The sequence below is a fragment of the Saimiri boliviensis genome, chromosome 1 (assembly GCF_048565385.1).
Source record: "Saimiri boliviensis isolate mSaiBol1 chromosome 1, mSaiBol1.pri, whole genome shotgun sequence".
Classification (NCBI taxonomy): domain Eukaryota; kingdom Metazoa; phylum Chordata; class Mammalia; order Primates; family Cebidae; genus Saimiri; species Saimiri boliviensis.
The window spans coordinates 146,070,351-146,082,471 of NC_133449.1; the positions used below are offsets into that span (position 1 = coordinate 146,070,351).

The 12,121-nt window shown below is 46.6% G+C and overlaps 1 protein-coding gene across 1 annotated transcript in view; it reads right to left on the reverse strand.

Annotated features, from left to right (window-relative positions):
* Positions 1-3,948: 3,948 nt before the first annotated feature.
* Positions 3,949-12,121, reverse strand: part of SF3B3 (splicing factor 3b subunit 3) — a 53,761-nt gene continuing 45,588 nt past the window's right edge. The window contains exons 19-26 of the mRNA XM_003939928.4: positions 11,431-11,636; positions 11,175-11,331; positions 9,150-9,275; positions 7,599-7,811; positions 6,944-7,042; positions 5,961-6,104; positions 5,233-5,337; positions 3,949-4,574 (exon numbers count right to left, since the gene is read on the reverse strand). Of these exons, the coding sequence (XP_003939977.1) occupies positions 4,434-4,574; positions 5,233-5,337; positions 5,961-6,104; positions 6,944-7,042; positions 7,599-7,811; positions 9,150-9,275; positions 11,175-11,331; positions 11,431-11,636 (1,191 nt within the window). The 3' untranslated portion in view covers positions 3,949-4,433. The remainder of the gene's footprint in view (positions 4,575-5,232; positions 5,338-5,960; positions 6,105-6,943; positions 7,043-7,598; positions 7,812-9,149; positions 9,276-11,174; positions 11,332-11,430; positions 11,637-12,121) is intronic.

Below are 12,121 nucleotides of genomic sequence, written 5' to 3' on the forward strand. Positions count from 1 at the left end.
CCTGAGAACTGAAAACTTGAGGACTGGGCTCTGGAAGGCAGTGAGAGGAAGGAGGCTTGCCTCTGGGCACTGCCAGAGCTGCTGGACACAGGGGTGGGTGGGGTAGTGTGGTGCTAACAGGGCCACTCAGCTACTCCAGGTGGGCTGGCCCAGCTCCTTTTCCAAAACTGCAATTTCCAAACTTGGTTTTCTTTGATAACATTTTTTTCCCTTCATTTTGAACAAGCAGGAATGCCCATTGTCCATCACAGCTACTGATCATAACAACAGACTGTGAAGCAGACAGATGCCCAGACATCACTAGCAGACTTTTGAAACAGGGCTTTACATGTGCTACCATGCTCGGCTTTTTGAATTTTTTTGTAGAGATGGGGTCTGTTTCCTGGGCTGGCCTCTCCAAGTGCTGGGATTATCAGGCATGAGCCACTGCACCCAACCGCAAGCAGATTCCTGAATAATCGGGGCAGACACCAGGAATCTATTCTGACTGAAGAGGGTTCTAACATCTCACTGGGGTTAAGAACCACAACTACAGGTTTCCTACCATTTCCTGACCTAAAACTCCTGGCTGCCCACTCGCCACCTCTTCATTTTTCAGACTTGGGACCTTCTGATTTTTCCTGAAGTCCCAAGGCTGTGGCTGACGAAATCAGACATGGGCCGTTAGCTCTTCTGAAACTGGTGGCAGGCCCTCTGACAGATTCACCTCCCCATCAACCTCACAGGAAAAGGCTGCCAGGTTATGAATTCTCCTCCAGTCTCTGGGTACAGAACAGAGCTGGGGGTGGGGGCGGTTGGGGGTGGTTCATGGTAGATGCCCAGTAAATGTCTGTCGAAGAAATAAGCATAGCAGACTTCTTCTAGTGGGTCAGCATGTCTCCTGATGTTGGCTTAACAGCTACTGACCAAGCACGGTGGCTCATGCCTGTAATCCCAGCACTTTGGGAGGCCAAGGCAGGTGAAATCACCTGAGGTCAGGAGTTCAAAATCAGCCTGGACAACATGGTGAAACCCCATCTCTACAAAAAATAAAAATATTAGCCAGACACGGTAGTGCACACCTGCGAGGCTGGAGAATCACTTGAACCTGGGAGGCGGAGGTTGCAGTGAGCCAAGATCGCACCATTTGAACTCCAGCGTGGGCAACAGAGTAAGACTTCATCTCAAAAAAAAAGCAACAGCTCTTGATTGTGTTAGTTTAGACTGGTGTGTAGCCTACACCTGCCCATTTCAGGTCACCTGAACTTCACAAGTGTGCAGCGTGTTGGGCTATCAGATCACTCAAATGTCAATCAACCACCACCAAGCAGGTGTTTTAGAGTCCCTGCCTTGTGCCCCAGAGCCATCTGTCCCTCTCCTCCATTGTTTCTTTTTTTAGACCAAGTTTGATTTCAGCAGCGGAAATGTTTCTTCTGAACTCTACATATAGCCCCTGAAAATTAATTTTAAGGGCATAATAAAACACATAATATTCCACATGCAAATGAGCAAGTGGATGACTCAAACAAACACACCTCATTCCTATTTTGAACAGAAAACAGAATTTAGAGGCTGGGCACAGTGGCTCAAGCCTATAATCCAGCAGTTTGGGAGGCTGAGCTAGGCGGATCACTTGAGGCCAGGAGTTTAAGATCAACCTGGCCAAAATGGTGAAACCTTCTCTACCAAAAATACAAAAGTACCCAGACACGATGGTCCATGCCTGTAGTTCCAGCTACTTGGGAAGTTGAGGTAGAAGGATGGCGTAAGCTCGGGAGGAGGTTACAGTGGGCAGACTGCACTACTGCCCTCCATCCTGGGCAAGAGAGAGAGATTTTATCTCTAGCAAACAAGAATTTAGGACTAGGCACAACAGCTCACACCTACAATCTCAGTGCTTTGGGAGGCCACGGCAGGATGACTGCTTGACGTCAGTTCAAGACCAGCCTGGGCAACACAGGGAAACCCTGTCGCTACAAAAATTTTAAAATTCACCTATAGTCTCCACTACTCTGGAGCCTGACGTCGATCACTTGAGCCTAGGAGTTCAAACCCCAGTGAGCTATAATCACTCCACCGTACTCCAGCCTAGGCAAGACTATCTCTAGTAAAAACTAAAAAATTTAAAAATAAAACAGAATTTAGGAATTTAAAAAATTTTGAAAGCCAGGTTGGTCCCATCTGAACGCTCAAGAAAGGCAGCAGCGTGGGAACAGCACACATTCTGGGGACCAGCACTCTCCCTGTGAGACAAGCCTTTTCCAATGCCGGCAGCTGTCTTGCTAGCAAAACATTTATACTAACCAAGAAAAGCAACACTCCAACTAGAACCCCCTTCCTCCAAAGGAAGGCTATTCTTGGCAAGAGATCTTCCAAAGGAAACATCTACGGAACCTCTGCCCGTAATGTCAGAGGAAAGCTCAGGCAGCTAAAAACTTTTTAGTCCTAGGATCTAAGTCACAAGGACTTAGCAAAGGAACAGGATGGAAGCAAACCCAAGGGCAGATGCATCTGTCTCATTACCCCTTCTGAGTTCTGCAGTAGCAGATTTGCAAGTGGATTTTGCAAGGCTGGAGAGAGGTCCCTACGTACCTGGTTGCTCAACCGAACCACGTAAATCAATTAGGTCCCTTAACAATTACAAATACAGGACCTGGCATTGAGCCACATCCAATCAATACATTTTGAACTTTAGTAGGCCCTGCAGCAACAGCTATGAAAATTCCTTTCCATATTCCATCCCAATTCCTTGCCCTAGCCCTACCTCTTACAGAGTACCAGCAAACTGATGGGCAGACTTCGAGGAAGCTCGGTGGTGTCAACTCCGATTCCACAGAAATTAGGTTTTCCTTTCTTACATAACCACCCCCTACCAACTGTATGGAGCGGATGTATTTCAAACTTGAGTTAGAAAAGAGGCAAGCTGCTGCTCAAGTATCTATGCTGACTTCCGTGTCAACATTACAAAATTTGATACAATGGATTTAGGGCCATAGGAAAAAATGAGCCGAAATTAGGTTTTCCAAATCTAATTCACAACTACCGTCTACTATGCAAATCCATGAGCTAAGTGAGAACAAAACATGACATTTAGGGATTTGATTTCTAGCAAAACCTGGGTCTCTTTTTACTGAACTAAAACCTAATCATGATTCAAGATATTTAGTTCTAGGAGACAGTATCAGGAACCCTCTGCACTGGGCTCTTGGAGGGTCAGATTGTATCTCATCACTACCATTCCTGATTTTAACCCAGTGCTCACTGGATATGCTCAATTTTGGTGGCTAAGCACATTTTACTTTGTGAAGTATTGAGAACAGTGAGCTCATTTCTCCAGGTTCAAGTCACAAGGACAGCCAGGAAGACGAGGGCTTCCCACGCAACTAGGCAGGAGAAATTCTTAGGGGTGGCTGGAACATTCTAGAACTGGGCCTCTTCCAGCAGACAGGCTCTCATTATGCCCTAAAGGCCCTCAGGACCTCAGCTGAGATGGGTGCTGCAGAAACCGGCCCACATATACACCATTCCCACGGGCAGGGAATTATCTGGGTTCTTCTGTCCTGACCCTTCCTATGGTCCTATGGAGCCAAAGATCTCTTCAGGTGCTGTATCAGTAAAACAAGCATCTGTTAAGACTCCCCAGCTTGGAATTCATGCTAAAATCCCCATATTAAAATCCTCAGGGTAGAAGGAAGCTAGAACAGAGAAAGAATCGGCCACCCTTCCTCGATATCCAATGGGAAGAGGGGTAGCTATCCACATGGTTATCGAGCCCATGTTTCATCAGAACAGCAAAAAGCAGCAGGAAAAACCAGAAATCACCACAGACCTAGGAGTGGGGAGCCACAGAGTGCTCCAAGTCCAAGTAGCATCTGAAAGGAAGAAGTCTACTCGGTTCTTCCTGCTCTAACTTGGGCTCAAACCTCCCACCTACATCCTAATTTTCAGAAAAAGACACATGGACGCTAGTCACCTTAAAAACTAGGTTTCTATTTCTGGTTAGATTCTAGAGCGACAGAACTTAGGATTGAAACTGCAACCAACCCAGTCCCACCATAGCCTGCCTTCCTTCCTCCCACAAAGATAACATTGTACAAAACTTTATTTACAGGAAAACCAGTTAAAAATTACGGGTGTGTGCAAAAGTAGACAGGAGAGCCAGACATATCAATGTAGGGAAGGCTTTGGGGAATAGGGACATCGTGTTCCACACTGGAGCCTGGGGTCATGTACCATGTACTAGGTTGGGAGAAGTGTAGCAAATCTCAGTGCCAATTTGAGGGGAAGCCAGTCATTCCAGGAGAAGAGGTGAGGGGAAAGAACTGTTGGCTTTCAAAATGCAGTCTTGATTATCCAGTTACCCCCCTGCGACATGGCAGATGCCAGGTGGCGGCGATGGTGGTGGGAGAAACAAAACACACAGTCCCTGGCAAGCCCCATGGGGAAAGGAGGGCTCAGAAGGCATAGCGGGTCCGGATATCCTCGAGTTTCTTGGACACCTCTGGTGGGGTTCGGTCCAGTTCTTCAGAGACGTTCTTTTGTTTGTTGGGTTCCATGGAATTGAACTGCTCACAGAGGTCTCCATCAATCACATTCTAAGATACGGAGAAAGCAGAAGAAAAATAAGTGAGATGCCCAAAGAAAATGGCACTCACTAAGGCAGCAATTGTAGGGAAAGCTGATTTTACTTTTTAGTTTTTGAAACAGTGTCTTACCCTATCATCCAGGTTGCTGTGCTGTGGGACAGGCATAGCTCACTGCACTCTCAAACCCTGGGGTCAGCCTCCCAAGTGGCTGGGACCACAAACGTGCGCCATCATGCCCAGCCAGGGAATGCTTTTTATTCTCCACCTGATACCTGAGCACCACTTCTAGAGCCAGGAACACTATCTAAGTCAGGTGTCCCCAAACTGCGGCCCCCTGAGGCCATTTATCCAGCCCCCCACCGCACTTCAGGAAGGGGCACCTCTTTCACTGGTGGTCAGTGAGAGGAGCACAGTTATGTGGCGGCCCTCCAACGGTCTGAGGGACAGTGAACTGGCCCCCTGGGTGAAAAGTTTGGGGACGCCTGATCTAAGTTGACTCTTGGTACTCAGAGTTCAGAATGGCAGAAGCAGGTGAAGCTTTTGCTCTGGCTGTGGTCTGCCCTGAGGGGAGCTGCCCTCCCTCGTATTATTCCCATCAATCCATTCACACCCTGTATCGCTCCTTTACCCAGGATCTCCCTTTTCAGCTCAGGTTCCCCCAACTTACCTTCACAGGGAAGTAGTACGAACGAAAGCTGAGGTGGTCCCGCCCACAGAGAGGGGGATGTTCAGATCGCAGGTGCATTTCCACATGCTGGAAGAAGTCATGGTCCTGGAAGAAGAAACAAAAAAGTCTGTCACTGAGAAGTGATTTCAACTACAGTTTCTAGAAGCACAAGGAACAGACAAGCTACTGATTTTTACCACACAAACACATGGGAAATATCTAATCACTTTCTGATAATCACAGGTTTTTCTGCTACAACAGGATAGTTAAAACCCAAAAGGAGACCTCACGTCATCTGCAGTGCAAGAGAGAATGTCACACAAAAAGAAGGGTTTGTGAGGTCAGATTCCCGATCCCAGCTTCCATGGCTGGAACAAAACATGCCAAACTCTGCCAAACCTCAAGTTGATGATGTGCGCCTCAGCAGGCAACATCCCATCAATACCGTCAATCCTAGTCTGTGGAGTCAGGTTCTAGAGTTCTGGGCTCAGACTAACCATGTAAACTTACATCGGACTGAAACAAACCCTAGTATAGTATAAAAACAAATGGCCTTCCCCAGGTGTGGGGGAATCAAGATTCCTCTCTCTCCAAGTACTTCTGTCACTTTCTAATTTCCAGAACATTATTCATTACATGTGGAGACAAATAAATTTGACCTCTTAGGTAGATTCAACACCAAGGAACAACATTAAAAGCCAAGGCCAGAGCAATGTGGGCACTCTCACCTCATGGGACGTGAATGGCACAAGGATGCCAATTCCTCCTGACAAGGTGGTATAGACAAGTGATTCTGAGCCCCCAGGGATCAGCGTGGTCTTCTGTAAGGACAGTACTGTCTCCCCGACATGGTAGTTCATGATCACCTCTGCCTGCGAGTCAGAAACAGATTAGTGACTGTGTGTGCCCTCAGTAGCCTCCCTGGACTCCCAGGAGCAAGCAGTGATCCCAAAAGCACATCTCACCATCTATTAACATCCAAAAATTATTACAGAGACCAAGGTGGGAGGACTGCTTGGGCCCAGGATTTCAAGATCAGCCTGGGCAACACAGTGAGGTCTCATATACCCACACCCATAAAATTTGCCAGATTTGGGGGCAGGTACTGTCATCCCAGCTACTCAGGAGGCTGAGGGGGAAGGAGCACTTGAGCCCAGGATGCAGAAGCTGCAGTGATCTGTGATTGCACCACTGCACTCCAGCCCAGGTGAAAGAGTGAGACCCAAAAATTATTAAAACCTAAAAATACTTTAAAATTCTCTCATTTACTTTAAGCTTAATGCCTCACAAAACATGCTAAAGTTACTGTTCATCATTTCTTAAACAGTAAGAACCATTTTGTTAAATTTATCAAGTTGCCATAAAAAAAAGTAAAACACAAAGAAATTACAAACTGGCAATTACTAGGCTTGTCCTCTAAAAGAGATCTCTCCAAAAGTCCAGAGATGCTCTATTAAAGCAGCACATACCTACAGGAGATAGTAAAGCCCAGGACAAACCTCAGAGCAGAGGACTGGGAATGGACCCTCTCTAAGGAATTCACTATCATCCAAGGACATTTTTGCAGATGGGTAAGAAAAGACTGTGGATGGAGAGCACTCAGCGCAGTCATGTGCACTGTGAATAATTCACCAAAGGCAATTTCTTCAGTGAGGGCAACAGGAAAAGGCACTAAGCAGCACCCTCCCTAGGGCCTATTCTGCAATCTTACCTTCTGGGAGGCCCCATTGAGCAAACCACGGTCCCACAGGGCTTTGTTTCCTGTAGGGTCTTCATCCACTTCATCATTGGTGTTAGGCGGGAGCCTCACCTACAAGGAAGTAACACAAGTCACAGTGCTGGGGCCGGGACCTGCTCACCTGGGTCTCCAGGCAACATGTCTGGCCCAGGTCCTTGCAGGTCAGCTACAGGGGAAATGCCTAGGCAGAGGCCTGAGCCCACGTGTGCTGCACCTAGTCTGGTGGGCAGGAGCTTTGTCTTAACAACAAGAAACTCAAAAGAATCAACCCATGAGCAAGGGTTTATTTAACACAGCTAAGAGTAAAAGCAAAACCACACAACCTAAGAGACACTCCAAAGTTCTTATAAAACATGAAAAGAAATATAGCCATTAGCTCAAACTAAACCTATCATTATTAAATCATGTTCAATAGGGAGGAGGGAGATAAACCACAGAGAAAAATCTAAAGACTAGTAAGAAGGCTTAAACAGACTGTACGGTTAGCTTTAGTAGAATGGAATTTCATATTCCTTTGTACTTCTAAGGTTGTGGATCATGATCCTGTGTCCTTGGCTTTACCCACAACAACAAACTGAGCCAGCTTTCCTACACATCACTGTAATCCAAGTTAACAACTTCAACTCACCACACATATGTTGCCAAACTTGTCTGCCCCAGCCACAGTATCATAGTCCAGGAGGCTGGCTGTAGTGACCCATCGGGGATACGTGTCATCAGCAAAGATGATAAGCTGGTTTTCATTACGCTTGTAGCGAACCCAGATAAAACTTTCTTGGACGTCAGATACAATTACCCTATGTCCAATAGTCTGGATCCCAGAGATATAATTGGCAATATGCTGGGAAAAACAAAGACAATAGTGGGTGCAACCTTGGGGTTCAGAACCCAAAGTCCAGTTTTCCGAATGACATATACAGGGTCAGCAGAACAGCAAATATCAAAGAACAGCAGTCAGGAATGAATTCTAGGTGGGAAAAAAAGCCAAATAGCTTTTTATATAGTGCAAACATATGCCTAACTCTCACAATTACATTCCTCATAGAAGCTAGCAGCTGGGTGCAGTGGCTCACGCCTATAATCCCAGCACTTTGGGAGGCTGAGGAGGGTGGATCACTTGAGGTCAGGAGTTTGAGACTAGCCTGGCCAACATGGTGAAACCCCATCTTTACTAAAAATACAAAAATTAGCCGGCGTGGTGGCACACACCTGTAATCCCAGCAACTCAGGAGGCTGAGGCAGGAGAATCGCTTGAACCCAGGAGGCGGAGGTTGCAGTGAGCCAAGATCGCTCCACTCTACTCCAGCCTGGGTGAGAGTGAAACTCCGTCTCCAAAAAAAAAAAAAAAAAAAAGCTGGCAAGATAGAAAGCTGGTTCTTGCTTGATAAATCAAGAAATAAGATCCTTCTACTTCTGCTCCTCTCAAAACTCAAGGGCCAGCTGGGTGCAGTGGTTCACACCTGTAATCCCGCACTTTGGGAGGCCAAGCCAAGCAGATCATGAAGTCAGGAGTTCAAAACCAGCCTGGCCAACATGGTGAAACCCGATCTCTACTAAAGACACAAAAAATTAGCCGGACATGGTGGCACACACCTGTAATCCCAGCTACTTGGGAGGCTGAGGCAGGAGAATCACTTGAACCCAGGAGGTGGAGGCTGCAGTGAGCCAAAATAGTGCAACTGCACTCCAGCCGGGGCAACAGGGTGAGATTAAAAAAACCCCAAAAAACCCCAAGGGCCTAATTCTGAAGCTGGAATTGGGCAACAAAGTAAATCCAAATAAAGTTTTTTTTTTTTTTTTGAGACAGAGTTTCGCTCTTGTTACCCAGGCTGGAGTGCAATGGCGCGATCTCCGCTCACCGCAACCTCCACCTCCTGGGTTCAGGCAATTCTCCTGCCTCAGCCTCCTGAGTAGCTGGGATTACAGGCACGTGCCACCATGCCCAGCTAATTTTTTTGTATTTTTAGTAGAGACGGGGTTTCACCATGTTGACCAGGATGGTCTCGATCTCTCGACCTCGTGATCCACCTGCCTCGGCCTCCCAAAGTGCTGGGATTACAGGCTTGAGCCACCGCGCCCGGCCATAAAGATAAGATTTTAAAAATCAATGCCCACAACCCCACCAATGCCTCCCCCCAACAGGTAAGCTAGATCTCAGCACCAATGCTAGCACATTTACCTTATTCTCACACTTTCGGAGTAACTTCTTCTTTCCCAAGTCATAGACACGCAACAGCTTCCCCACACCAATCAACACTCTCCCCTGGAATGGGGCAATGGCAGCAGGGACCTCTTCCACTGGAGTCTACAGAAGAAAAGCAGTTAATGCAGCTATTACAACAGCCAGCCAGCCACGGGTCCCGCCCCTATGCCCAGAAATGGCTTCTTCCACAGAAGCCTATCAATACCAGTGATCTTATTTTGCTCATCAGAGAAATAAAACACATATACAGTAGCTTCTAATGAATCCGGGTGTTGGGATGAACAGGTCCCATATATATGCTGTATTTCACCCAGTAGAGGGATCAATGCTACAAGTAACAAGGAGTTCTGGTACCTGATGACTGCTGCCCAGAGCCTGTGCTCGATTTAACTGGCCTCCTAACAGTGAAGCCTGAGCATCTAAGAAGGGATTGTCATTTCTGGAGGGACAGGAAAGAAACGCTAGTAAAAAGCAGTATCTTTTTTTTTTTTTTTTAAACAGGGTCTCACTGTCGCTCAGACTGGAGTGCTGTGGCGGACACAACTATGGCTCATTGTAGCCGGGGACTTCCTGGGCTCAGGTGATCCTCCCACTTCAGTCTCCCAAGTAGCTTGGACTGCAGGCATGCACCACCATGCCCGACTAATTATCTGTACTTTTTTGTAGAAATCGGGTTTCACTACATTGCCCAGGCTGGTCTCGAACTGTTGGGTTCAAGTGATCTGCTCAACTCAGCCTCCCAAAGCACTGGGATTACAAGCATGAGCCACCAGACCCAGCCTAGTGACATCGTACTTGTAAAGGAAAGACAAATTTAACAAGCAAAAGGGTCTATGATGTATTTCCTAGAGGATACTCCTCTTATGGTAGGGTTGAAGGAATCCACATGCTGTCAGTGTGGAGAGGAGAATATTCTTTTTATTTGAAAAATTATCGTAAAAGAGACATAATATAAAGTTTAGCATCTTAATCTTTTTTTCTTTTTTTGAGATGGAGTCTCACTCTGTCACCCAGGCTAGAGTGCAGTGGTACAATCTCGGCTCATTGCCAACCTCCGCCTCCTGGGTTCAAGCAACTCTCCTGCCTCAGCCTCCCAAGTAGCTGGGATTACAGGCGCCCATCGCTACACCTAGCTGATTTTATATATTTTTAGTAGAGACAGGGTTTCACCATGTTGGCCAGGCTGGTCTCTAACTCCTGACCTCAGGGACAATCTGCCCACTTCAGCCTCCCAAAGTGCTGGGATTACAGACATAAGCCATCGCGCCCAGCCAATCATTTTTAACTATACACCTCAGTGGCATTAAGCGCATTTACTGTTGTGTAACCATCATGTCTAGAATTTTTTTTATCTTCCCAAACTGAAACTCTGTACCCATTAAAAGTAGTAACTTCATTTATTTTTTTTCTGGGAATGCAGGTGGAAAAGCTTTTTTTTTTTTTGAGACAGAATCTTATTCTGTCACCGAGGCTGGAGTGCTGGACAGATCACTACAACTTTGGCTCCCGAGTTCAAGCAATCCTCCTGCCTCAGCCTTCCGAGTAGCTGAGATTATAGGCACCCGCCACCACATCTGGCTGACTTTTATATTTTTAGTAGAGATGGGGTTTCACCATGTTGGCCACACCAGTCTTGAACTCCTGACCTCGGTGATCCGCCCGGCTCAGCTTCCCAAAGTGCTGGGATTACAGGCATGAGCCACAATGCCAGGCCAGAATTTTAATTCATTAAACTGCTGAATTTTGGTCACAAATTCTTGCCTGCTTAAGACAGTAAACAAGGGGCTCATTAAGTATGCATCTATCTACCCATTATGAGTAGTTAGCACAAAGGCTTCCCGTGGAACACACAGGCACAAGAACATCACTGTAGCTAAAAGGCCCCAGCATTTTCCATGTGCTGGAAAGAGATGGTCCCCAAAAGACTTGACCTATAATATAAGCAAAGTGGGAGAATGCAATAGGACATAAGAACTAGGAGAACCACTGGCTGATTCCTACCTTGTGCAAAAACTCCAGTTTTTCTCCATTGTTCACAAGCTTGTAAGTATAGACAAAGCCCCCTGCCACAGATCGGGGGTTCAGTATCAGGTCCTTGGCCACACCAACCAGCACATACCAGTCTTCGCCAGTGTTGGAGAACCTGCACACAGCCACACTACACACAGAGGAAGAAGCAAGAGTCACAGGCCTTAGTGAAAACCCAGAGAGCTCCTGTTCCAGTTTACCAAACCCTGGACTGTCCTGGGCTCCTTACCTAAAAGCTGCCTCATTCTGTTCCAGCTGGACAAGGTCCAGTGTGTTCCCCTGAATGGGATTCATCACACGGATCACAGAGGCCCACTGCCCATTGCCAGCCTTGGGAGCGCCAAAGATGGATTCAGGGAGGTTTTCGTTGAGGAATGCTGCTGCCATCTCTGCGGCCAGCTCCCGCTCATCCTCCCCTGCTGCTTCCACCATTTCCTAAACCAAAAAAAAAAACAAATAACTGAGTTGGTGTGCTCAGAAGTGGCTGAGAAGAAGATAGGTAGTAAGAACACTCCAGGGGCCTCTTAACACATAAAGCAGCAAAGTCTGTCATCCCAACCAAGATTTCCCAAAATGAAGATTAAAGGGAAAAGTATACAGACTAGAGAAGACAGAAGATCACAAAAGGGAAATCTAGACATTGCTAGTTACATATTAGTAGAAAACACTAAAAACAACAGCTGTGACAAATATTGGACTAGTGGTCTGAGAAAAATGACAATGGAAACCCCATTTTTCTATCCAACCCATCTGATTTCCCTTGCTAAGACTACTCTGTCTCCATTCTTTCAGGCTGGATCCAGTTCTACATGGTTGTAGCTACTTGGTTTTGGCAGGAAATGAGTTGTAGAAAGAGCTGGTGTTGTGGAGAAAATGAAAACTGTCTCCTTTGGGCCCAAATCCAGGAAACAGTCTATTTT